The following is a 24468-nucleotide window of genomic DNA, read 5'->3' as shown; positions in this document are numbered from 1 at the left end:
GAGTTCGAGCCCTGCATCAGACACTGGGCTAACAGCCCAGAGCCTGCTTGGGATTCTGTCTGTCTCATCTCTCTGCCCTTCCCCCACTGGTGTAACCATGTGGGTATGCACTCTCTGTCTCCCCCAAATAAATAGATGAACATTTAAAATAATAATAAAAGTGGCTACCATGATCTTAAATTAGAAGAAAACCATCTGCCTTGTTCAAGATCCCCAACGGTATTACGCTGGTTAGGTGTGATGGTAACCCAACTGATCACACACTCGTTTTGACTCCACACAAGTTCAAGGATGCCAGGAAAAACCTTCAATCTAGCATTCAGTGTTTCAACCTTCAAAAGACTGAAGGAAGGCTGAAGCCAAATAGAAAAATTTGAACAAACGCAGAGGCTGAAGTGGAACTTGAGCACAAACCAAATGCATCTATACTCGTGTATGTGCGTGTCTGTGTGTTTGTGTGTGCATATGTGTGTGTGTATGTGTTTACTTCAGCACCAAGTATGGACAGACAGATCAACATGGATATGGTTTGCTTTCTTAGAACTTCTGTCACAAACTACCACAAAGTGGGTGGCTTAAAACAACAGAAATCTATTCTCTCACATGGTGGAGGGCAGGAGATGGAGATGGGGTGTGAGCTCCCTCTGAAGGCTCCAGCCTGGTCTCTTCCAGCTTCTGGTGGATGCCAATAACTCCTTGTCATTCCTTGGTCTGCAGATGTATCATCTTCTGATCTCTGCCGCCCTCATCTTCCCTATGTGTATCCTTTGTGTCTTCCAATCTTTCTTTCTTTATAAAGATACCAGTCAATGGGGGCAACCTGGTTGGCTCAGTTGGTTGAGCATCCCACTTCGGCTCAGATCATGACCATGGTTCACAAGTTCGAGCCCCTCTTTGGGTTCTGTGCTGACAGCTCAGAGCCCAGAGTCTGCTTCAGATTCTGTCTCCCCCCCTCTCTCTCTCTCTCTGTCCCTCCCCGGCTCCCCCACTCACACTCTGTCTGTCTCTCTCTCTCAAAAATAAACATTAGAAAAAATTAATGGGGCTCCCAGGTGGCTCAGTAGGTTAAGTGTCCGGCTTTGGCTCAGGTCATGGTCTTCCAGTTTGTGAGTTTGAGCCCTGCATTCGGCTCTGTGCTGACAGCTCAGAGCCTGGAGCCTGCTTCAGGTTCTGTGTCTCACTCTCCCTCTGCCCCTCCCCTGCTTGTACTCTGTGTGTCTCTCTCTCAAAAATAAATAAGCATCAATAATATTTTTTTAATCTTAAAAAAAAAAAGATACCAGTCATTGGATTTAAGACTCACTCTACTACAGTATGACCTCATCTTAACTCGATTACATCTATAAAGACCCCCAAATCAGGTCACATTCACAGGTACTAGGGATTAGGAATTCAATGGGGGGGGGGGGGTTGCATAATTCAGCCCATGACAGGTACCATATGTGATTCAGGGTGAAGAGGTACCTGGGGAGTAGACAAGAAGGGGGGAGTCAAGAAAAGACAAGCAAGGGGCGCCCAGGTGGCTCGGTTGGTTAAACATCTGACTTGGGCTCAGGTCATGATCTCCCAGTTCGTGAATTCAAGCCCCGAATCGGGCTCTGCGCTGAAATGCAGAGCCTGCTTTGGAATCTCTGCCTCCCACCCCTTCTCTGCCCCTCCTCTGCTTGTGCTCGCTCACTCTCTCTTTCTTAAAAATAAACATTAGGGGCGCCTGGGTTGAGCGTTGGTTGAGCGTCCGACTTCAGCTCAGGTCATGATCTCGCAGTTCGTGGGTTCGAGCCCCATGTCAGGCTCTGTGCTGACAGCCAGCTCAGAGCCTGGGGCCTGTTTTAGATTCTGTGTCTCCCTCTCTCTCTGACCCTCCCTTGCTCACGCTGTCTCTCTCTCTCTCTGAAATAAATAAAACATTTAAACAAGTAAAAAAAAAACATTAAAAATATTAAAGACCTTAAAAAAAAAAAAAAAGAAAAGAACAGGGCACCTGGGTGGCTCAGTTGGTTAGGTGTCTGACTTTGGCTCAGGTCATGATCTCACGGTCCACGGGTAGGAGCCCCGCATTGGGCTCTGTGCTGACAGCTCAGAGCTGGAGCCTGCTTCAGATTCTGTGTCTCCCTCTCTCTCTGACCCTTCCTTGCTCACGCTGTCTCTCTCTCTCTCTCAGAAATAAATAAAACATTAAGAAAGAAAACGCAAGCAAAGGAAAAAGAAAGAGGAGGGGGAGAAGGAAGAATATAGTAAAAATATTTCCATAAGTATAAATTGTCCTGTTTCTAGAAAATGCTGTGCATGTGTATGTAGAAATTAGAATAAAGAGCCAGCTTTCTAGTTTCTTGTAGGAATAATAACAACAGACAATCCTTGTGCGTGGCTTACTATGTGCCAGACCCTGTTTTAAGCACTTTACATATATTAGCTCCTGTGATCCTCATATCTCAACTCTATGATGTAAGTACTATTAATTATTATATCCATTTCACTGATGACAAAATTGAGGCATAACGAGACACAGTGAGGAAAGTGGCTGAGCCAGGATTCAAGCCCAGGCAGCCTGGCTTCAGAATTTGTGCTCTTAAACACTTTGCTATATATAATATAATCCTGTTCTCGGAAAACAAAAACACTACCTGTGTGTACAAATGCTTGTATATTTTAGAAAACTAAATAGATAATAAATAATAAAGTGAGGTGTCAAGATAAAAAAATAAAGAGGTGTCTGGCTGGTTCAATCAGTGGAGCATGCAACTCTTTATCTCAGGGTTATGAGTTCGAGCCCCATGTTGGTTGTAGGGATTACTTAAAAATAAAATCCTCTAATTTTTTTTAAGATTAGAATGTAAAATCTTGGATTCTAATCAGTTCTGTTTTGGGGTGGGGAGCGGATACAAGTGAATGAATGTTCTGATTGGCCTGTGTTCGGTCAAATGCCCAGACCACATGTTTTGCTAGAACATTCTTAGTAGAGTCACATGGAGTGGATTTCTCACACAAAAGAGGCTCTATTACCAGAGGAAGGGGAAGTAGATGGCAGCTGAGGAGCTTGGAAAAAACTACCCATCTACTCCAGTCTCCTTGAACCTCAGAACCACCCTCCCTGCCTTTGGCAGAGACGCAAAGAACAGAGTCGTTGAAGGTCCTTCACTATTCAGATGAACAGAAAGCATGGCCCTAAGAGGAAGAAACAGGCTGTGGAGAAACTCTCCCATAAAATCACACTCCTTTTTCCTACCCTCTGTCCAGGTAAGGGTTAGTGAAGGGACAAAGCTTTGTCTTCTCTGCACCACACACACACACACACACACACACACACACAGAGAGAGAGAGAGAGAGAGAGAGAGAGAGAGAGAGAGAGAAGGTGCCCCTGCACCCAAGTCCTGTGAGCAGCATGTGCCCATCTGGGCTAATTTAATGGTGCAATGGGAGCATGTGTCCCATTTGGATCATCTGGTATTTTGGTTGCTCTGCCAGTCTGAGGATTATCACACCTGTGGAGATTAAGTGGTGCTGGAGGATTATCTTGAGTTTGGAGTTTAACCCCCACGTGGAAGGATTTTCTGGCGATACACTAGGATTATCTCGGGTTTGGATTTGATCCCTCATATGGAAAGATTCTATGCTACCTTGATGTTCTTCGTGACCTGGTGCCTTCTTTTCTATAGTATTACCAGTGAGTTCTTGACTCAGACCTGCTTCAAGGCAGGTATCTTCCTGGCTAACAGTTCCTGTTCTGGGAAGTGGGGATGGATATGCAATGGGTGTGATGGTACTATTTTCCACTGGCACACTGTTCCAGGAGATCATAAGAATGGAAAACTGGTATCTCAGGAGTTGATGGGAATGGGGGTCCCCATATCTTAGGGGTATAGGAATTATGGATGTTGGATATCAGGGACTGAAAAGAACGACAGTACTTGTGTGCCTGGTGAGAATGGTGGCCTTGGTGTCTCCAGGGTTGATGGGAAAGGTAGATCCAGAGTCTCAGGGGCTGATAGGAACAGTGGGTCCAGTGTCCCAGGGGCTGATGGGAATGGTAAGTCCTGAGTCCCAGGGGCTGATGGGAAGGTGGGTCCAGAGCATTGGGGGCTGATGGGAAAGGTGAGTCCAGAGTCTCAGGGGCTGATGGAAATGGCATGTCCTGAGTCTCGGGGTCTGATGAGAACAGTAGGTCCTGAGTCTCAGGGGCTGATGGGAAGGGTGGGTCCAGAGTGTCAGGGGCTGGTGGGAAGCCGGGTTCAGAGTTTCACGGGGTGATGGGAAGGGTGGGTCATGAGTCTCAGGGATTCATTGGAATGGGGGGTCCTGAGTCTCAGCGATTGGTGGGAATTTCATCAGCTGAGTCCTAGGTGCCAAGGGAGTCACAAACTCTGTATAACAGAGAATGATGGAAACAGTCATGCCTGTGACTCACTACCCAATAGGAATGTAAGTCTTATGTTTTAGGAACTAACGGGAATTATGTCCTTTTATCCCAGAGGCTTAAACAAGTTCCAATCCAACCCATAAAGCCATTTGTTATTCATCTATCCCTCCATTCATTATCAAACCTCTTCCTGGGCCCCTGCTCTGAGCCACACCCTATGCTGGGTGATAGTGAGGACACAGTGATGACTCAGACCCAGATCCTGCCCTCAGTGAATTCGCAGAGCCAGACCCAGACACCAAGAATCCCGGCATGACAGGATCAGAGCCAGGAGAAGGAGACAGCAGGGTGATGCAGACACTGTCTTGTCCTGACCATAGGGCATCTGGGGTAAATGTAGAGTGACAGCAATTCTGGACACCAGATCAAGGCACAGGGCATGACAAAGTGTCCTTTTTATCCTATGTGAACTTGTGTGCATGACATGAGCCAAATACTAATCCCAGGTAAGCTGCGTATTGTTTTGCAGAGGCAGCTCACCTCCAAAGGAAAGGCATGGAACGTGGAGTCAGAGAGGCCTGGGTTCAAGTCCTGAAGATGCCATTCACTTTGGAGTTTGGCTAACTCACTATTCAGAACCCTCATCCTTACATAGAGATGAAACAATTCCAATTGTAAGACTGCTGTGAGGGGCGCCTGGGTGGCCCAGTTGCTTGAGCGTCCAACTCTTGGTTTCGGCTTAGGTCATGATGAGATCAAGCCTCACGTCCCAAGCTGGGCTCTAGCAGCCTGGAGCCTGCTTGGGATTTTCTCTCTCCCTCTGTCCCTCCCCTCCCCCACGATCTCTCTCAAAATCAACTTTAAAAAGTTATAAGATTGCTGTGATGATTGGATGATCTAAGGTATAGCAAATACCCTACCCCAGGACCCTTCCCAAGCTGGACATTCAACAAAGGGTATGTGTTCTCGCTACTATTATTCCTATCATTGGCAACTGAAAACACAATTTAAAAGACTTTGAAGTCAATATCAAATATCTGAGTTCAGAGGCTTAAGAGCACTGGAAGAAATCAGTAAAAAAAAAAAAGAAAAAAGAAATGGAGCACCTGGGTGGCTCAGTGTGTTAGGCATCCAACTCTTGATTTTGGTTTGGGTCATGATCTCAGGGTTCCTGAGTTTGGCACCTACTCCCGCTCTGCGCTAAAAGCGTGGAGGCTGCTTGGGATTCTCTGTCTGTCTGTCTGTCTGTCTCTGCTCCTCCCCAGTTCCTGTGCTCTCTCTCAAAATAAATACATAAACGTTTTTAAAAGAAGTAATTTGCATATGCATAAGCATTAGTTTCTATATGCAAGAAAGAAAACCAATCTCCCAATTGACTGAATAAGTATGGATAACAATTTATGCAACGGAATACTATATAGCCCCTAAAACGGAGGAGTTGGCTCAAGCATGGATATAGGATCTTCAAGATATAGTGTTAGAAAGGCAAAGTGTAGGACAATGTGATCCCCGGTGGGGACAAAAAAAGAGAAAAGGGTGGCATAACATATGTGCATAGATACATAGAATTCGGCTGAAAAGACGCACAAGAAATTGGTAAGCATAAGCTGTCTCCGGCAAGTACTGGGTGTCTGGGGGACAGGGTGGAAGGGAAATGCAGTTTTCACTGTTGGAGCCCTAGAATCGTATACCCAATGCTGCCTGAATGTGTTCCCTAAATGTCCCCTAGGCCAAACGTCCACCAAGTTCAAAGCTGCGCATAGCATCTATCTTCTCCTGTCCCCAATTCCTACGGGTTCCCAGTTGGAAACAACTTCTGTCCCCTCAGCTCCTGGGCCAGACTCCTGGTGGCTGTATCTTCTTCACCCCCTCATTCCTCGTCACCCCCACAGTCGGTCAGTGCCCAGTCCCTCCTGCCCCCACACATTCTCTGCCCCACCCTCTCCTTTCTGTCTGCAGGGTCCCAGCCCCGGCTCGGGCATCCTCCCCCTCCACCCATCCCCCACAGGGCCCCAGAGGGGTCTCTCTGACGCCCAGATCTGACCACAACCCTCCACGGCTCCCGGTCACCCCTAGGAGAAAGTTCCCAGCCTCACGAGCCTGGCCCCGCCCACCGCCTCAGCCGCATCCCCGGAGCTCCTCGGCTCCTGTCCTCTAAGGCTCCAGGCCGACTCCGCCTGGCGGTCCTCCCGGAATCGCGCCCGCTTCCCCGCCTTTGAGCCCCTGCCTGGAACGCCCTTGCTGCGGCCAGTCCCCCTCTCGGCCATCCAGATCTAACTTCTCCCGGTTCTCGGAGGTCCCTTCGGCCGTCTCCAGCCGAAAGGGTTCCTTCCGCCCCGGGGCTCCCACAGCCGCTGGCCTCGGGCTCTGTCATACCCCGATCGCCCCGGATTGGAACTGTCTGCGTCTAGGGCTGTCTCTTCCATCAGACTGTGAGCTCCGTCGGCAAGGGCAGCTATGGGTTTGATTCACCTTTGGGGCCCCAGTGCGGGGGGCGGGGGGCGGGTGGCGGCGAAGCGGAGGGAGGGGAAGGAGGCTGGGAGGGCAGGAAGGGGGGGAGAGCGAGGAGGGGAGCGGACCCCGCTGGGGCGGGGTGGGGGGGGGCGGGAGGAGGAAGGGGGGAGACACAGACGGAGAGACCGGCAGGAGAATGCACCGCGCAGGCGGCGGCGGCCGCGGCGTGCAGGCGAGGGCGCAGAGGTGGAGGGCGCGGGAGAAGGCGGAGAGGGGAGAGCCGGGCCGGCCGCGGGAGGCGGAGGGAGGGAGAAGTGGAGCGCGGCGCCCCGCCGCCCCGGCCCCTTTTGTCCCTTCCCTCCGCCCTGCGTCACGCTCCCGGCCGGCCTCCCCGCGCGCTCCCTCCCCCGCCCGCGCCTCCTCCCCGGGGCTGGATGGAATTTTTTCCCCTGGACCGGGGCCAGCTCCGGGGCCGGGGGAGGCAGGCCGGGCCCGGCCGGCGGCGGGGAGGGGCCGGGGCGGGGGCGCCCGGGGAGGGGGCCGGCCCGCGGGGTCCCGGGCGTAGACGCGGACCGGAGGGAGTCGGGAGGAGGGAAGGAGGATGGCGGGGCCGCCGGGAGGAAGGGGAGAGGCCGTCGGGCGACGGAGGCGGGGAGAGGATGGAGAGCGGGCGGCGGCGGCGGCGGGCCCGGCTCGGCGCGGCCTGGGGGCTGGCCGGGGAGCCCCTGCCCTCCGACGCGGGAGCGGCGGAGCCGTGAGTCTGCGGAAAGCGGGCTGGGGGTGGGGCGGGGGGTGGGGAGGGCAGTGGGGCCCGGACCCGGGGTCCCAGAAGGAGGAGGCCGCGGCGGCCTGGGTTTCTGGGTTCTTGGAGGAAGAGGGGGCTGGGGACCCGGGCTCCTGAATCCTCGGAGGAGGGGGCTGGGGGCCTGGATTCCGGGGTCCAGAGGAGGAGAGGGCGGGGAACGCCTCCTGGATTCCAGAGGAGGAGAGAGATGGGGTCGGGGTAGCTGGATGCGGAGGCTGGAGGACGCTGGGGCAAGATGCCCGCCCGAGCCCTCAGGGGAGGTGGAGGGAGAGAGGTTGGCTTTGGAGGTGCCTCTGGCAGCGGAAGGGTTAACGTCTGGCTGGAGGGGAGGGGGAGGGGCAGGGAAGGGGCTGCGGGGCTTTGAGGGGTCAAGGGTGAGCCGTGCGAGGTGGGGGCGGAGGAGGGGGGGAGGTTGTCTGGGCTGCCAGACAGGCCAGGGTCAGCGGCGGGGGCAGGGGATGTCTGGCGGAGGAGAGGCCCAGCATCCAGGCTCCCTTGGGGACCTGGGATTCCAGGCCCCAGCCCCCTCCTCCCTCAGACCTGGGAGTCCGCAACCCAGCCCCCTCCCCCAGAATTCCAGAATCCGAACCCTTAGCCCTCTTTACCCCAGGACCCGAGAGAGACTGGGCCTCGGGCCTCTTTTTCCCTCAGACCTGGGAGTCCACAGCCCAGCCCCCACCCTGCACAAAACGGCAGAGTCCGGGCCCCTTGCCCCTTCCTCCCCCGAACCCAGGCGTCCCCACCTCCTCTCTAAGCCCCAGCTGGATCCCAGCCCTCTGGGGGTTAAGGGGGCGGGGCCAGCTGGTTGCCATGGTGCCAGACTGTTTGGGTCTGCTCTCTGACCCTTGGGGGCTCCCCAGGGTCTGCAGAGAGGGGGAGGGGGACCCAGACCTGAGGGAAGTCCAGCGCCAACCCCTTCCCCAAATCGGGCCTATGGGCCCAGGGAGTTCGTGTCTCCATCGGCGCCGGGTCCGGTGACCTTGAACAAGTCCTGACGGTTCTCTCTGGGTCTCAGTTTCCACAACGAGAAATTTTGGGGGGGAGTGGGGAGATGCTAGGGTCCTGCAAATCTTTAAGATTCTCAGCTCCCCTCTCACCCCCTCCTCAGGCCCCAGGCAGCCCCGGGGCATGCTGGGAACCCGGCCTGGGCTCCGGGCCAGGTTGGGGGGGGGGCGGGGGCAGCCTCCTCCCTTCCCCTTCCTCCCCACCTTGGCCTGACTCTCGCCCCCGCCTGAGGGTCTGGGAGGTTGGGAAGGAGGGAAGGGGTATGAGGACCCGACTCTGGCCCCCCATCTCCTTTCCTCCTCCGCCCCCTTCCCGCCTCTCCTCCCCCTCCTCAGCAGGTCGCTACCCCAGCCCTGGGCCCCTTCTCAAACCACCCCCACCCCACCCCCAGCTCCAGACCTGGCTCCGGGCTCTGCGAGGGGGAGGGAGAGAGGGAAGGAGAAAGACAGAGAGAGAGAGAGAGAGAGAGGCGCAGAGAGAGGCAGAGGGGGCGAAGGAGAAGGGAGGGAGAAAGAAGGGGGGGTGGGAGGGAACGGAGGAAAGAGGCAGAGGGAGACAGAGATGAGAGATGGAGAGAGAGGGAGAGGAGAAGGGAGAGGGGCAGAGACAGAGACATTAAGGAAGAAAGAGACTGAGAGCATGAGAGACAAAGAGAGAGGGAGGGAGGAGGACAAGGGAGGAAGAAAGACAGAAGGGAAGGAAAAAGAATAAGGAAGGAGAAGAGAGGGAGAGGCCATCTGTGAGGGAGAGCGCCGAGGCCGAGAGAGAGGAGGCCGCGAGCGGGGAGTGAGCAATGCAGAGCCGGAGGCCCAGACGCAGGCGGAGGTGGAGCCCAGGTAAGCCGGGAGCGGACTCGGGCGCCGGGCGCAGCAGGAAGAGGCGCGGGAGGAGAGGGCCAGAAAGCTGGAAACAGAGCGTGGGACAGACAGCACCGGACGGAGGGACCGACCTGCCGCCCGCAGGTGCACGGACTGCTACCCCGGGGTGGGGAGGCTGGGGGCCCGCGCAGCCCACCAGGCCCAGCCCCTCCCACTTGCTCCGGCCAAGCCTCTCCCCTCGGCCGTCTCACCTGCCCAATGGGGGGGGGGGGGCTGCCAGCACCTTGCTAGCCCCGGGCAGTGTTAGTGCTGGGGGGCATAGCTGTCACCGTTACAAATGACAATGACGGGAGGCCAGAAGAAGACCTGAGAGAGGGGAGGAAATATCCAGAGCGGGTGGCAGGTTTCATACCCCCGCCTCCGCCCTAGCCCTGGATTCCAGAATCTGACAGGTAGGTAGGGAGCTGCTTGCCCAAAGGGCCCCACTGCAACACAGGTGAGGCTCCCTCTGACTCCGCATCCGGGAACCAGGCTGTGCCCTCCCCCGGGGGGCAGGCCTGGCTGGACTCCCGGGTCTGAGGGAGGAGGGGGCCGGGGGCCCGGATTCCTGGGGCCTGGCACCCACCCGTAGAACCGACCTTGCGGGGCCTTCGCCGCACACAAGCTCGAGTCTGTGGGTCCGTGTCGGGGGCTCACCATCGCGGCTGGGGTCTTCCCGGCCCTCCCCGCCCTCCCTGGTCCTCCTGGCCCCCATCTGTCCGTCCATCCGTCTGTCTGTCCACCTGCCGCGCCCCCCGGGCTGAGGTAGGAGGTTGTATAGTTGAGGAGGACACCCACGGAGATCACTATACGGCCTCCTAGCTTTCCCCAGGCTGCGCCCTGCACGGGACGCCCGGCGGGGACCCCAGCCCCTGAGCGCTGCCCCAGGCCGGGGGGACCCTGGGAGGAGGAGCCCGGCTGTCTCTCCCGTCCTCCCTCTTCCGTTTCCTCCTCCCCTTTCCCTCAAGGAGTTGCTTTCCCGCCAAGAAACCTCTATTTCACTTTCTCTGTCTGTCCGTCTCCACTGTGTCTCTGGACTTCTGTGTGTCTACACAGCAGCCCCTCAGACTCTCTCCATCTCTCTCTCTCTCTTATTGTGTTGTCTGGTATCCCTCCGTGTCTCAGCTTCTGTCTCTCAGGGTCTCCCGGTATCTCTGTGCCATCTCCACTCTGACCCCCCACCCCCACCCCACCCCAGGCCCTGTTGGGCCACCACACACCTACACTGCCGGCCTCTGGGTCCCTGAGACCCTTTAACCTGTGAGGACATCCAGGGTCACAGGTGAGGTTCTTGGGAGCCTGGCGTCCGGACCGACCACGAGTCTGGGGATTGCCCGCCTGACCCCTGACCGCTCACACCCTTTCTCCGTGAAAACCCAGAGCTTGACATTTGACCAGCCACAGAAATCCGACCTCTGACCCTATACCACGTGCCCCTCCCCCACCCCGTGGTGACCTCACAAAGGTCACCAGCTTCTCCCTGGGCCTAGACGCTCCGCTATGGCCCTGCTGGCCCGAGACAGCGCTGTCCCATCTGCCCTGGTGGCCCTCACGGTCTTCAGGGCCCCTGCCTGGGCCTGTCTCATCTGCTTCACGTCCTATAAGGAGCGCACCCGCATCTGCCAGATCTTTGTGGGTACGCAGGGCCCCCAGCTGGAGGCGTGTCAGGAGGCATTCAGCAGCGCCTTTGCAGACCTCGCGGACACCGAAATCAGTGAGGAGACCTGCCACTGTCCGCCAGGGTCCGGGGGGGGGGGCCGTGCAGAGAGGGACCCAGCGCCTTGAGAACTGCTGAGATTCACACACAGAAGGGACGGTGGGGGAGACTTAGGGCAGGGAGTGAGGGACGGACTTGGGGGCGGATAGACATTTGAGGGGACGGACTCAGGAGGTGGGATAGAGATGGGGGACAGACCGGGAGGGGGAACAGAGATGGGGAATAGACTCAGAGAGGGGAGAATAGAGATGTGGGGGGACAGACTCTGGGTGGGGACAGACTCAGAGATGGCGGACAGCAGTGGAGTGTGGACAGAGACTTGGAGGCAGAAGGTGTCTTAGAGGGACAGAGAATGTCCACACTGTGGACGTGGTGTCGAGGGCACTGCTTTCCCAGCCTCTGCCCTCCACCCTCACTCCCAGACTACGATGAGAGAAGCCACCTGCGTGACGCCTTCACCCAGATGACCCACTCTCTCCAGGAGATAGCTGTTGCCCAGGGTGAGTGGGCTGGGGATGGTTCGGCGGACGTGGGTTGGAAGCCCCCAGGAGGTGGACGTGTGTGGGGGAAGGGGACCCAGAATGTGGCAGATCCTGAGGCGGTGCTAGTAAGCTGAGTGAGCTTGGTCACGTGTCGGGAAGAAGGGATGGGCGGATGCGGGCAGGGAGGTGAAAGAATAGTGCAGAAATGACCTAGAGTCTGAAGCCCAGTTGGGAACAGGCAGACATGAGTTCTGACCTGGTGGTGTGGCTCCCCTTCTTCCTGGCTATGAGGTTCTGGATGGGCTGCTGCCTCCCTCAGGGCCTCAACATACCCACCTGTAAGATGGGACAATTTCTTTGCTTCCCTGATGGCTGTGCAGGGTGGTGAGCGAGAGAAGCCTCCTGACCAGACAGACCTCAAGAGTGGGAGAGAGGAGGGAGGCCGGAGTGCCGTTTGCAGCCTAGCCTGGCCCGTTGGAGGTCCAGGGCTCGGGGTTTATTTCTACATCTGCAGTTAGGCCTTTGTTTTCTGCTCTTGCCCACCAAGCTTTCTGACAATGATCCTGAAAGATGGGAGGTTCCTGTCCACCCAGGGGGTGTCTGGGGAGGGAGTCAGCACGGAGAAGACTTCAGGTACAGATCCCCCAAATCTGGGCCCCAAAGAGAGGCCTCAGTGACTCAGAGCTGGGGTGGGACTCGGGACTCCAGGAAACACCTTTTCTGCCCCACGTAGACCACCGCGTCACAGGAGTTTTTGAAAAGAGCAGGACGAAGTCCGGTTCTGCATGTAGGAGACCTCCCCCTAGAGCTGTGTGTGGACGGACGGGAGCGAGGAGACAGTGGAGGCTGGGAGGCCTGGGTGGAGGCTGGGGTGAGGGAGGCCTGAGCCGGGCAGGGCTGTGAAGGTGCAGAAGATGACATGGATGAAGATGAGAGTCCAGAGCCAGAGGGACAGGAGGTGGGTCTGATGGGGCTGTTTGGGGAGTTGGAGGGTAACGGGCAGCACCCTGGGCCCCCACGCGAGGGTGGGCGCTAGGTCCTCCCTGGAGACGGGGAGTCTGGGAGAAAGAACAGGAGTGGGAGTAGCTGGTGAGCTGGGCTAGGCTGGAGTGACGGTGAGGGATCCCGGGGAGGCAGCCAGACTCATGGGCCCAGGGCTTAGCCTCAAGGTCAGGGAGACTTGACACTGTCCTGAAGGAGCAGGGCTATGAGTGGGGGAAGGGCAGGCTCAGCTCTGGGAGTAGAAAGAGCTTCTGGAGGACGGACTGGAGGCCGGGAGAAGCTGGTGCAGTACGATCCACAGGTATCTACTGAGTTTTCCAGAAACAAGGCTGGGGACTTAGCTGTGACCAAAACTCCAAACCATTAGCCCTCAGGTTGGTTGTTTGTATTGGGGGCAGTGGGAGGGACAGACAATAAACAGAATCAATGAAATACTATAGTGTGTCAGTTGGTAATCCGGGATGTGGAGGAAAACAGTACAGAAAGGGAACAGGGTGCCCCATGGGATGATCATTTTAAAATTTTAAAAACGTTTTTATTGATTTTTGAGAGAGAGACAGAGCATGAGCAGGGGAGGGGCAGAGAGAGAGGGAGACACAGGACCCGAAACAGGCTCCAGGCTCTGAGCTGTCAGCACAGAGCCTGACGCGGGGCTCGCGGGTGAACTGTGAGATAGATCATGACTGTGTCCCGATGTCGGACACGAAACCCAACTGAGCCACCCAGGCGCCCCGGGCCTCCTGGGGTGATTATTTTAAATTGGTTGGTCAAGGTTGTTGCAGATGAGAAGATCCAACAGAGCAAAGACGGGAGCCATGCAGCCAGCCATGATCTGGGGGAGGAGCTAGCGGAAGGCGCTCAAGTGGGGGGGGGGGGGAAGCAAGAGGGGATGAAATCAGAGGCTTCAAAGAACCACATGCCATAGGACCTCCAGGCTAGTGGTTCTCAAGCTCCCATGGATGTCAGAATCACCTGGAAGCTGGTTAAAATGCAGCCGCCTGGGCCCCACCCTCCATTTCCGACCAGTAGGTCTGAGGTAGGGCCAGGAAGCAGATATTTCTAATAGGTTCCCAGATGATGCTCCGGGAACACACTTTGGGAACCGTTCTTGTGGGCCCTTGAACTGACTGCAGCTTTTGCTCTTGAGGCGGGAGCCACACTGGAGGACTTTAGGGAGAAAGAAAGAAGACAGTATCTGACTGAGGCCATGCAGACCAAGGGCAAAAGCAGGGAAACCAGGGAGGAGAAGGTCAGTGGTCGTTTGGACCGGCCGCAGTGGGCCAGGTGGGCCAGATGATGGCTGAGCTGCGGGGCAAGCGTGAGCGTGGAAGAGTAGGAAGGTCAAGGATGTGACTATGTGCCAGACCTGCCCCGAACATGGGAGAGGCTGTGTCTGCAGCTACATGTTAATTATCCTCCTAAAAGATAGACCAGTCCTGAGAGGTGGGGTTTTGTAGCCCCGTTTTCCAGATGGGGAAGCTGGGGCCCAGCTGGACAGAAAAGAAGGACCCAGGAGATGTCTGGATTGGGCGTGTGTGGGATGACGGGGGTGGGGGGAGGGGGGGATGGGAAGGGCATCTCCCAGGTCTTGCGGATGGAGGGCCCAAGAGGTGGACACACCGACTCCGAGAGGCTCTCGGTGGTGGCAGGTGGTACTGTTTGTGTATAAAAACCAGGGAGTGGACGGTATGGTATAGAGAAGGGAGGTTTGCCAGAGGTCATGGAGCTCAACCACCTGGGTTGAAGTCTAGCTGTGTGACCCTGGGCCACCTTCCTAACTTCTCTGTGCCTCAGTTTCCCCATCGCAAACTTGGAGATGGTAAATACTAGCAACTGACCCATCTGTAACACTCACTATGTACCATCCAAAGCGCTTACAGACATTCTCTTGTGCAGCCATTAAATGGCACATAGTTTGGCATGGGGCTGCATTTATATCGTATGGCATTAAATCTCGCCCCTCCCCCTCCAACCCAGCCCTAAGAGGCAGACGCTGATATTGTCCCCATCTTGCAAACTGAGGATCAGGAAAGTTAAATATTTGGCCAAGGTCTCATAAGGAAGAGGACTGGAAATGGAGATCTCAGATACGAGACAGACGGGTGAGCCAGGACTCCAACCCGGATGGTCTGAAACAGTTCCTAATGATAGGCACTTTACACACACACACACACGCACACACACACACACACACACGCACACTTCTTTTGGGGAGACTTTACAACACCCACTCACGCCCCCTTGTGGTTCACTTGATACAGCCTCCACCCCTCTGCCTCCGGACATTTCACTCTCTCCCTCTTTTATTCCCATGATTTACTTGACACAGCACACACATACCCCGGGCGTGGCTCACTTGGTATATCCCACACTCATCCTCCCTGTGAGTCACTTGGTTTGGCCCAAAGATACTCCTTGGATGACTCCACCAACATCCTGACCTCTCATTCTCATTTGAGCACCCCACTCTGACCACATCCTGATCATCCTGCCATCTCCAGACCACATGTCTGCCCTGTGGCCAAGGAGAGACACCTAAGTTCTTGACCCCTCATTCTGAACCCACCTCCGGGCTTCAGTGCCCGCGCTCTCCAGTTTACACCCAAGGGTCATCACATCAGCCACTCTTGCCAATATCCTCCATTCCTTCCCTTTCTGATCGGTTTTAAATCACAGAGGCACAGGGCGCTTGGGTGGCTCAGTTGGTTAAGGGTCCAATTCTTGACTTCAGCTCAGGTCTTGAGCTCAGGATTGTGAGTTCAAGCCCTGTGTTGGGCTCTGTGCTGGGTATGAAGCCTACTTTATTAAAAAAAAAAAAAAAAAAAAAGCCACAGAGGAATGTGTAGCAGCTTAAACAAGCTAGAAGTTTATTTCTCCCATGTAAGAGAAGTCTGGAGGTAGGCGCTTCAGTGTGGCAGCACCATTTCATCTCCTTGGGGACCCAAACCCCTTCCAGCTGCCTGCTTTACCATCCTAGGATGTAGCCCTTATCTTCATAGTTCTACAAGACTGTAGAGCTCTGGCCATCCAATCCAAGCTTCAGGCAGCAAGATGGAGGAAGAGGAGGGATCAATAAGAAGGTGCCATGTCTCTTTTAAGACTGTTTCCTATGAACTTGGTTATACGACCACAACGGGGTCACATGGCCACAACAACAGGCTACAAGGGAATATTGAGAAATCTAGTCTTTTAGCTGGGTGCTTGGCAGGAGCCAGGGGTGCTTTCCCAGCTGAAATGCAGTGTGACATTACTAAAGAGATATTTGGAGGCAACTAGCAATCCCTGTGTATTAGCTTGCTAGGGTTGCTATAACAAAGTGCCATAAACTGGGTAGCTTAAATAACAGAAAGGTATTTGTTCACAATTCTGGAGGCTGGAAGTCCAAGATCAAGGCATCAGGGTGAGCAGGGTTGGGTCCTTCCGAGGCCTCTCTTTGGCTTGTAGATGACCATCGCCTCTTCCACTGTGTCTTCACATGGTCTTCCCTCTGTGTGTCTGGATCCAGGTTTCCTCCTCTTATAAGGCAATCAGTCGTGGGTCAAGGTCCACCCTAATGACCTAATTTTAACTTAATGACCTCTTTAAGGCTGTATCTCCAAGTGCAATCACATTCTGGGGTGCTCGGGGTTAGGGCTTCCACATATGAATTTGGGAAGGATACGATTCAGTCCATAACACCTGCCACATTCCTAATTTCCAAAGCCACATCCACCAATCCACCAATCCAGCCATTCACTTTGAGAAAAGCCACCAATCCTTACAGTTTGGAGGCCTTTGCAAGGGTCAAAACTCCCAACACCCATAGGGACAGAGATAAAAAGTAAAAGAGGGGCAGAAATGAATAGAGTCTGGAAACCACGGAGAAGTGTCCGGTGCATGCCCTGTGGAGAGGGGGTGGCAGCCCCTAAGCTCTAGCTAAATCGCTGCCTCACGAAAATACAGTCTCTGTGTTGCAGCCCTTCCAAAATTTTTAAAAGAAATGCCAAACATTTCATGTGACTTTCCCAAATTTTATATGATGGCAACTGGTTAATTTTTAAAAATAATTTCCAGTCCAAAGATAACACATGCAAGAGATGGACTGGAGCCACAGGCCACCAGCTGTGGTCTCCATTCCAGCTCAATCCTGGAATTCATTCTACACATACTTATTGAGCACTTTCTAAGACTCAGGGCCCTCCCCTGCGTTCTGAGGTTACAGCACTGAAGAGTGAAGAACAGTATGTTTATGCACTTAAGAAACAGACTTACACAATTGCTGTATATATAAATTATATAAGGGGGTGCCTGGGTGGCTCAGTCGGTTAAGTGTCTGACTTCAGCTCAGGTCATGGTCTTGCAGTTTGTGATTCGGAGCTCCATGGTAGGCTCTGTGCTGACAGCCCAGAGCCTGGAGCCTGCTCCACATTCTGTGTCTCCCGCCCCTTCCCTGCTCATGCTCTCTCAAAAATAAACATTAAATAAATTATATAAATACATATCATTGTAAACTGAGAACTCTGAATGGAATGAATGGAACACTTCGAGAGACAAAAGTAGGGAACTGGATTAGATTAGATCTGTGGTCAGGGAAGACCTCAAAGGAGATGATGTGGGGTCGGAGATGAAGGATGGATAGGAGTAAAGGGAAAGATATGCTAGAGACAGAAGCCAGCCAACGTGCAAAGGCCCTGAGGTGCTAGAGAATATGGTCATTTTCATACTAGGGGAAATGATAGGTGGGCAAGATGGAATAGAGAACCAGAGGGAACTACGCCAGACCATGTAGGGCCGGTAGGACTTGGGGAGGAATTTGATCTTTATCTTCCCCTTTCTCCTCAAGATGATGAACACAGAAGACACAGAGGAGGGGTTCCACTGGAGAGATAGTCCAGGGGCAGATGGAAGGAGATTTGGGATTTGTCAGGCTTCTGGGTAGACCAGGTGGGAGGAGGTGAGAGAGGGGGTGTGCTAGACATGTGGGGGTGGGGAGGGGCTGAGGAAGGGAAGGGTCTTTACTACAAGGCCTCCTTCCACTCTCCAGGCTCCTTTAAAGTTGCTTTCCTTGAAGCTGCCAAGAAAATGCAGAAGGTCATTATGGAGCTTAAAGGAGGTAAAAGAGGCTCCAGTTCCTTCCTTCACGGCCCAGCACACACAAGACTATAAAACTCCTGAGCCAGCCATCCTCTCCCTTTGGCCCAGACCCTCTGAGCCGCTGCCTTCGGTGGTCACTCCGGTCACAGCCTCTCCCCCTGCCAGGACCACTCGGGATGTGGTGCCCGCTTCAGTGGAAGGTTTCCTCTCCAGCAAGGACCCTTCTTGGGATGGTTCGGTCCCAGATTGGCCTGGGCCTCCCCCTGCATCTGCCTGCGCACTCTGTGATGTTTCCTTTCCAAGCGGACCCCTCAGCGGGCGAATTCCAGCCTAGCCAACACCTCTGCTCTGAGCTCCCCAGTTAGACCCTGTCCCCTGAAGCAATGGCCCTGGGTCTGGCCCTGCACCTCAGTGGAACACACCCGGGTTGGCCCCACCTCCTTGGTGCGAAGCAGGCCTGGGCCTGACCTCCGTGGAATGCGGCAGGCCTGGCCCCACCCTCTCGGCGGGCGGTGGCAGACTGGCTCCGCCCCCTCGGTGGGCAGCGCTGCAGGCCCCGCCCCTAGGAGGAAAGCAGCTGGCCCAGTAACATCCCCTAGGGCAGCTCCAGATGGGCACTTCCAGGCCCCCCAGGCTAGTTACGTTTCCTCTTTCTCCACAGCCCAGGCCTGCGTCCCTCCCTGCGGTAAGCACTGCATTCAAAGCTCAGAACTGAGGGGGAAGGGAGGTGGTCAGGAGCGAAAGCTGGGGTGGGCTTCGGGTCCGAGGGAGGCCAATCAGAGCCCTGGAGAGAAGTAGTAGTTAAACCAGGTGTTGCTCACAAACCTCAGATAAGGCGGGTCTCAAAGCCAGAACAAGCCAATAAGAGTCCTGCGGGCTGGGAGGCAGCCAGGGAGCGCAGGGAAGGCGGCGCCCAGGGCCTGTCAGGCCGGTAGAGCCCCGGAGGCTTAACAGACCTTAGGTGGGCCAAAGGGACCCCGGCTGGGGAACGCAGACGGAGCCCGGGTGCAGCGCCTCCGTCCCGCAGGATTCCAGGATGTCGCGCGGCGCTTCGTCTGCTTCGGGTGCTACTCCAAGGCCTGCAACCTCCCGCTGGACTGCCCAGGTGAGGGCGGGGCCTGGCAGGGAGGGGAAAGGGACGAACTGGGGTAACTGGAGCCGAGACGGGAAGGGGGGGCGGGCCCGGGTGGTGACGCGGCCCTGTTCTTCAGTTCAGGACTTGACGGTGACTCGGGGTCAGCAGGCTAAGTTCTCCTGCACTGTCAACTTCCAGCTGCCTAAGGAGGAAATCACCTATTCCTGGAGGTTCGCAGGAGGAGGTGTGAGTCGGAGCGGGGCCAACGCGAGAGGCTTAGGAGGCGGGTTATGCTTCTCTAGAGGATGGGGGGGGGGGGTCAGGACGCAGCGGGTGGGACTCGAGGCTTCGTGCAACGGGACAGTCCCAGGATGCAGAAGTGGAGTCAAGGTTCGGGAAGGTGGCTTAAGTGTAAGGAAGGATTTAGGGCCGGAGAACGACTACGGCGCCCAGCGGGCGGGGTGAGGCCTGAAGCGGAGGGGGAGTCGGCTAATAATAGACGAGGGGTGGGGCCAAGGCTCGAGAAGGCGTGGCCTAGTTCGGGGGCGGGGCTCGAACGTTCTGGTTTGGCGAGACGCCGCAGAGGGAACCTGAGCCGGGTTTGGGCAGGGCTCCCCTCCTCCCGCCGCTTCAGCCCGGGCGTCCCGCAGGTCCGAACGCAGGACCAGTCCTACTTCCGAGACATCCCGCGGGCCCAAGGATACCTGGCGCGGATCCGGCCGGTGCAGCCCACGCACAGCGGGACGTTCTCTTGCTCGGTCCTGCACGACCAGCGCCCAGTGGCGCGGCTCTACTTCTTTCTTAACGGTGCGAGCGGGGCTGCCCGAGGGGGCGGGGCTGCGCGGGGCGCGCGCCCGACTGACGTGCGCGCCCCCGCAGTGACCAGTGCGCCCCCGCGTGGGGAGATCGAGCTCCAGGTCTCCCTTCAGAAAGTGCTGCGCTGGAAGCCGCGGGAGACGGAGTTGGAGCCATGGAGGCCCAGCCTGAGCGAGCTGCTGGCCAGGCCCGAAGCTCTGACGCCGGGCAACCAGTTCCTGCTCGCGGCCCTCGCGGCCATCGCATCAGCCAGTGCGACCCTTCTGGCGTGGTGAGTCCCCGACACCCCGGAGTGCCAGCATCCGCTCTCCTTTCTCAGACCTGAGTGTCCAGCCCCCTCGTACGTACCCAGGAGTCCAGGCCCCCCGCCCCCTCCTGCCTCAGATCCAAGAGTGCAGACTTATCCACCTTTGGGACCCAGGCTTCCGGGACCCCGATATCTCGTCCCCAACACAAACACCTCCTTGTTTCCCCAGGATATTCTTTCGATGGTACTTCAGGAGCAACTAACAAAGGTATCATTTTCTTACCTCCTTACCCTGTTTTCATCCCTAAAATAAAGAATATATTTCAGCTCTCTTTGAAGGTGATCAGTACTAATGCAGGTAGCAGGAGAGGCAGCATATCCCAAATACGCCCGGGTGAATATGCCCCTAATGACAGTAATATGCAGAGCTGTCACAGTGCAAGGGCCTGTGCTAAGGGCTTTAGGTGCAAGCCCAGACCCCTCCGCGGATTTCTGGCAGTCTCTCTGACATTGCAGCCTGCAGAAGACACCCTCACATAGACTCCTTGATGTCTTCTTGAAAGCCTGTGCCTCCCCAAGGCTTTCTGCTAAAGGCACCACCATCTGTTCAACCAGAAACCTAAGTGTTTAGTTCCCCCTCCTCTTCTGTTTCCATGCCTTAGCCTTTTTAACTTAAACATCTTGTGAAGCTGCCCCCTCTCTGTGGCCCCAGCCACCGGCATCTCCTGCCTGGATCACTGCAGCAGCGTCCCCACCCGCCCGTCTGCCTCGACTTGGCCTTGTCCTGCTGCAGTCTGTCGTCCTAGCAGCCAGAGTAATATTTTAATGTATGTCAGGTCAGGGGCGCCAGGGTCCAACCCTGGATTTCAACTCAGATCACGATCTCACGGTTCATGGGATCGAGCCCTACATCAGGGTCTGCTCTGACAGCACAGAGCCTGCTTGGGATTCTCTATCTCTCCCTCTCTCTCTGCTCCTCTCCCCTGTTCATGCTCTCTCTCAAAATAAATAAACTTAAAAAAATAAAGTATGTCAGATCGGGTTACTCCTGCTCAAGAGCCTTCACTGGCTCCCTATTGCCATTGGGACAGAATCCAGTTCCTTGTCAAGGCCTCCAAGATCCCCCAGGTTCTGGTCCGGCTGACCGGGCAAGCCTGGTCCTCTACCACTCTTCCCCCTTGATCTTTCTACCTTGCAGTTTGTCTGGCCTTTGCTCATTCCTTGCATTTGTCATGATTCTTTTTTTTTTTTTTTTTTAACGTTTGTTTATTTTTGAGAGACAGAGACAAGTGTGAGCAGGGGAGGGGCAGAGAGAGAGGGAGACACAGAATCGGAAGCAGGCTCCAGGCTATGAGCTGTCAGCACAGAGCCTGACGCAGGGCTTGAACTCACTTAACTGCGAGATCATGACCTGAGCCGAAGTCGGCTGCCTAACCAACTGAGCCACCCAGGCACACCAATGTTTGTCATGATTCTTGTCACCCTCTCCAGGAGGGTGGAGAGGGTGGTTACATGGCTGGTTAACCCAGTTATGGTTTCCCCTGAAAGCCTTTACATGTATTAACCTATTGAATCCCCACGACAACTCTGTGTGCCTGGCACTGTATTTGCCTGACTCTCTTTTCTTGTCCCCCCTCTTTACTCTCTACCCCCATTGGCCATTTTTCAGCTCTTGAACATACAAAGCTCAGTCCCATGTTCGGGCCTTTGCACATGCTGTTCTTCATACTTGACGTGACTTTACTGTGAACCTCATGAAGCTACCTCCCTCTCAATGCACATGTCCCAGCCCAAAAGTCATCTTTCCTGACTACGCCTCCCCCTCAAAGGACGTCCCCCTATTTCAGCTTGTGCATAAGCACTCATTGGGACTTAATGTCAGCTTGTGCGTTTTATTTGGTTTTGTGTCTTGTCACTTGAAAGATAAGCTCCTTCTAGGCATCTACTCATTCTTGTTCACTGATGCATTCCCCTTTACATTCATTCAGAGAATATTTACTGAGTACTTCCTGTGTGCCGGGCATTTTCAAGGGACTGTCGAGACAGCAGTGAAGGAGTCAGGACAGACAAAAGTCTGCACCCTCATGGAGTTTATGTCCTAATGGATGGTCAGACGAGAAACGAGAAAATTAAGCAAAATAAGACATGCATCAAGTCAGAAACAACCTGCGTGTGCCCAGTGTTGGGGACATGGCCAGACGCCAGGGCATCTGGAGCAGGACTTTAGGAAATGGCTATGCAGTGAGGTCAGAGAGGATGTGAGGGGAACACATCATGCAGGGCCTTGGTCACTGTAAGGTCTGCATTTTCCTCTGAGATGAGCGTTATGGGCAGTTTTTGAAGCAAGGAAGGTCATGATTTGATTTGATTTGCATGGCTGCTGCGTTGATACTAGACCATAGGGGGCAGCACTGTTCGGTGCTGTGATAACCTGGACAGCTTTAATCCAGAAAAGAGATCCAGCCTTAGGGACAAAGTGGTGACAGTGAGGAGCAGTGGTTCTTGGGCTGTCCTGAAGGTAGAGCCAGTGGGGCTTGCTGGTGGATTGGAGCGGTGGGTGTGAGGGATCGGAGCGGTGGGTGTGAGGGGAAGAAAAGAGAAGGGGCGGGTGTCAATGGTCAGGGCAGCACCAATATTCAGTAGAAACTTCTGCCATGATGGGAATGTTCTAGATAAAGCACTGTCCATCGTGGTGGCCACCAGCCTTTTTGTGGCCATGAAGCAGGTCAGATGTGGCCAGTGCCAACCGAGGAGTTAAATTTATAATCTTTGATAGCTTTGGGGCTCCTGGGTGGCTCAGTCGGCTGGGCGTCCGACTTCAGCTCAGGTTGTGATCTCACAGTTTGTGGGTTCGAGCCCCGTGTCGGGCTCTGTGCTGACAGCAAGCTCAGAGCCTGGAGTCTGTTTCAGATTCTGTGTCTCCCTCTGTCTCTGACCCTCCCCTGCTCACGCTGCCTCTCTCTCTCTCTCTCTCTTCAGAAGTAAATAAAACATTTAAAAAATTTTTTATAATCTTTGATAGCTTTGATCATTTAAATTGTCCCTCATCTATGAAAACAGAAGTCACAGAGGCTTGCGTCTCGGCACCCACCCTGGGGTGTAAGTCTGGATCACACTCTGCTCACTTGACTGAGAGCTCCTGGAAGGCAGGTGCTGCCTCTCAATTCATTTCTGCGTTTGCAAACCTGGCAAAGTGTGGAACTCAATACACACTTGGTAAATGGTTCTGTGACTGACTGACTTCGTCAAAGAATGAGTGAATGAAAAGGAATCAAATAGTCCGACGCGGTTGGGGCAACTGCTGGGCACAGCGCACACAGCGTGAGCAGCTCTCATGTCAGAGTTCTGTCTCCGGAGATGAGGGGTGCCCTGGAGGGGCAGGTTTCATGGGGATTGAGGGGGAGGAAGATGAGGAGCTGGGTCTGGTTATGAGGTATCCCAAGTGGAAATGTTGGAGGTGGTTGGGGATACAAGTCTGGAATGTAGGGTGAGGTCTGATCTGAACATACAAGTTCCAAAGTCCCTTCTCCAGCCAAGAGCATAATCGAAGCATCCAGAGCCACAGTGCTGGATACACAGAGGAAATGAGTGTAGATGGGTAAGAAATGGATAGGAGGAGGTTTCTCCAAGGTGAAGCAGTCTGAAAGGTTAAGCGGAACCGAGAAGGAAAACCGAGGGGGAAGACAGGGCAGCCCGTGGCATTCTGAAAGCCGAGAAAAGAAAGCATTTCAAGGAGAGTGACCAGCTGGGTCACATGCTGCCACATCATGAAATAGGAGGCCTGAGAAGCGGCCATTGGTTTTAGCCACGTGGACATTGCCAACGAACTTAACCTGAGCAATTTCTTTCTTTTTTTTTTTTTTTTTTTTATTTCTGAGAGAGAGAGAGACAATGTGAGCAGGGGATGGTCAGAGAGAGAGGGAGACACAGAATCCAAAACAGGCTCCAGGCTCTGAGCTGGCTGTCAGCACAGAGCCTGACGCGGGGTTCGAACCCACGAACTGTGAGATCGTGACCTGAACCGAAGTCGGACGCCCAACTGACTGAGCCACCCAGGCGCCCCAAACCTGAGCAATTTCTGTAGAGCTATGGGGTGGGGCTGGGGGAAGCCATCTGACTGGCATGGGTTTAAAAGTCAGTGGGAGGCAATATTAATCATCAGGGAAATGCAAATTAAAACCACAGTGAGATAGCATTTCACACCCCCAGGGAAGCTATAATAAAAAAGTCAGGTGGTAACAAATGTTGGTGAGCATGTAGGGAAATCAGAACCCTCATACTTTGCTGGTGGGAATATAAAATGGCACAGGCACTGTGGAAAATCATCTAGCAATAAATTAAACATAGGATTACCCTGTGACTCAGCAACTCCACTTCTAGAGAATTCCACCTGAGAGAATTTCACCTGTGTGTATACAACAACTTGTACGTGAAAGTTCATAGCATTATTCACAATAGCCACAAAATGGAAACATCCCAAATGTCCATCAAATGTATAAGGCAAATGTGATACATCCCTACAATGGAATATTATTTGGCCCTGGAAAGGAATGAGCCACTGATCCATACAACTGAATG

The 24468-nt window shown here is 54.6% G+C and overlaps 2 protein-coding genes across 5 annotated transcripts; one reads left to right on the top strand and one right to left on the bottom strand.

Annotated features, from left to right (window-relative positions):
• Positions 1-6825: 6825 nt before the first annotated feature.
• Positions 6826-10138, bottom strand: LOC120222360 (basic proline-rich protein-like). The gene is made up of 3 exons (XM_039220159.1): positions 10078-10138; positions 7186-7737; positions 6826-6893 (listed from the first exon to the last, which is right to left on the bottom strand). Exons 1-3 carry the CDS (start codon positions 10136-10138, stop codon positions 6826-6828), a joined length of 681 nt encoding a protein of 226 aa, XP_039076090.1.
• A 657-nt stretch (positions 10139-10795) lies between these two features.
• On the top strand, positions 10796-20222 carry SPACA6 (sperm acrosome associated 6). Of its 4 annotated transcripts, none has more exons than XM_039220181.1 (9): positions 10796-11114; positions 11618-11695; positions 17703-17771; positions 18414-18437; positions 18780-18857; positions 18964-19073; positions 19478-19634; positions 19707-19914; positions 20120-20222. In XM_039220181.1, the coding sequence occupies exons 1-9, from the start codon at positions 10979-10981 to the stop codon at positions 20151-20153; spliced, it is 894 nt and encodes a 297-aa protein (XP_039076112.1). In that variant the 5' UTR covers positions 10796-10978; the 3' UTR covers positions 20154-20222. The 4 variants fall into 4 exon arrangements, with proteins under 4 accessions (XP_039076112.1, XP_039076111.1, XP_039076110.1 ...); XM_039220180.1 differs by having other exon boundaries at positions 10796-11192; positions 18964-19057; positions 19757-19914; XM_039220179.1 differs by having other exon boundaries at positions 10796-11192; positions 19757-19914.
• Positions 20223-24468: the final 4246 nt, after the last annotated feature.

This window comes from Hyaena hyaena, unplaced genomic scaffold (assembly GCF_003009895.1).
Source record: "Hyaena hyaena isolate Hyena2069 unplaced genomic scaffold, ASM300989v1 scaffold_871, whole genome shotgun sequence".
In the NCBI taxonomy this organism is placed as follows: domain Eukaryota; kingdom Metazoa; phylum Chordata; class Mammalia; order Carnivora; family Hyaenidae; genus Hyaena; species Hyaena hyaena.
Note: the sequence above shows the minus strand (reverse complement) of the source record. Positions and strands in the feature narration are given on the sequence as shown.

Excerpts from the sequence above, each read along its gene's own strand:
- LOC120222360 (XM_039220159.1), bottom strand. The coding sequence starts at position 10,138 with ATGGTGAGCCCCCGACACGGACCCACAGACTCGAGCTTGTGTGCGGCG. Across the intron at positions 7,738-10,077 it reads TGCGGCGAAGGCCCCGCAAG|GCCCCCAGCCCCCTCCTCCG; the intron begins GTCGGTTCTACG and ends CCCGGAATCCAG. Across the intron at positions 6,894-7,185 it reads CGGGGAGGCCGGCCGGGAGC|CCTCCTTCCCCTCCCTCCGC; the intron begins GTGACGCAGGGC and ends CTGCCCTCCCAG.
- SPACA6 (XM_039220179.1), top strand. The coding sequence starts at position 10,979 with ATGGCCCTGCTGGCCCGAGACAGCGCTGTCCCATCTGCCCTGGTGGCC. Across the intron at positions 17,772-18,413 it reads CATTATGGAGCTTAAAGGAG|CCCAGGCCTGCGTCCCTCCC; the intron begins GTAAAAGAGGCT and ends CTTTCTCCACAG. Across the intron at positions 18,438-18,779 it reads GGCCTGCGTCCCTCCCTGCG|GATTCCAGGATGTCGCGCGG; the intron begins GTAAGCACTGCA and ends TCCGTCCCGCAG.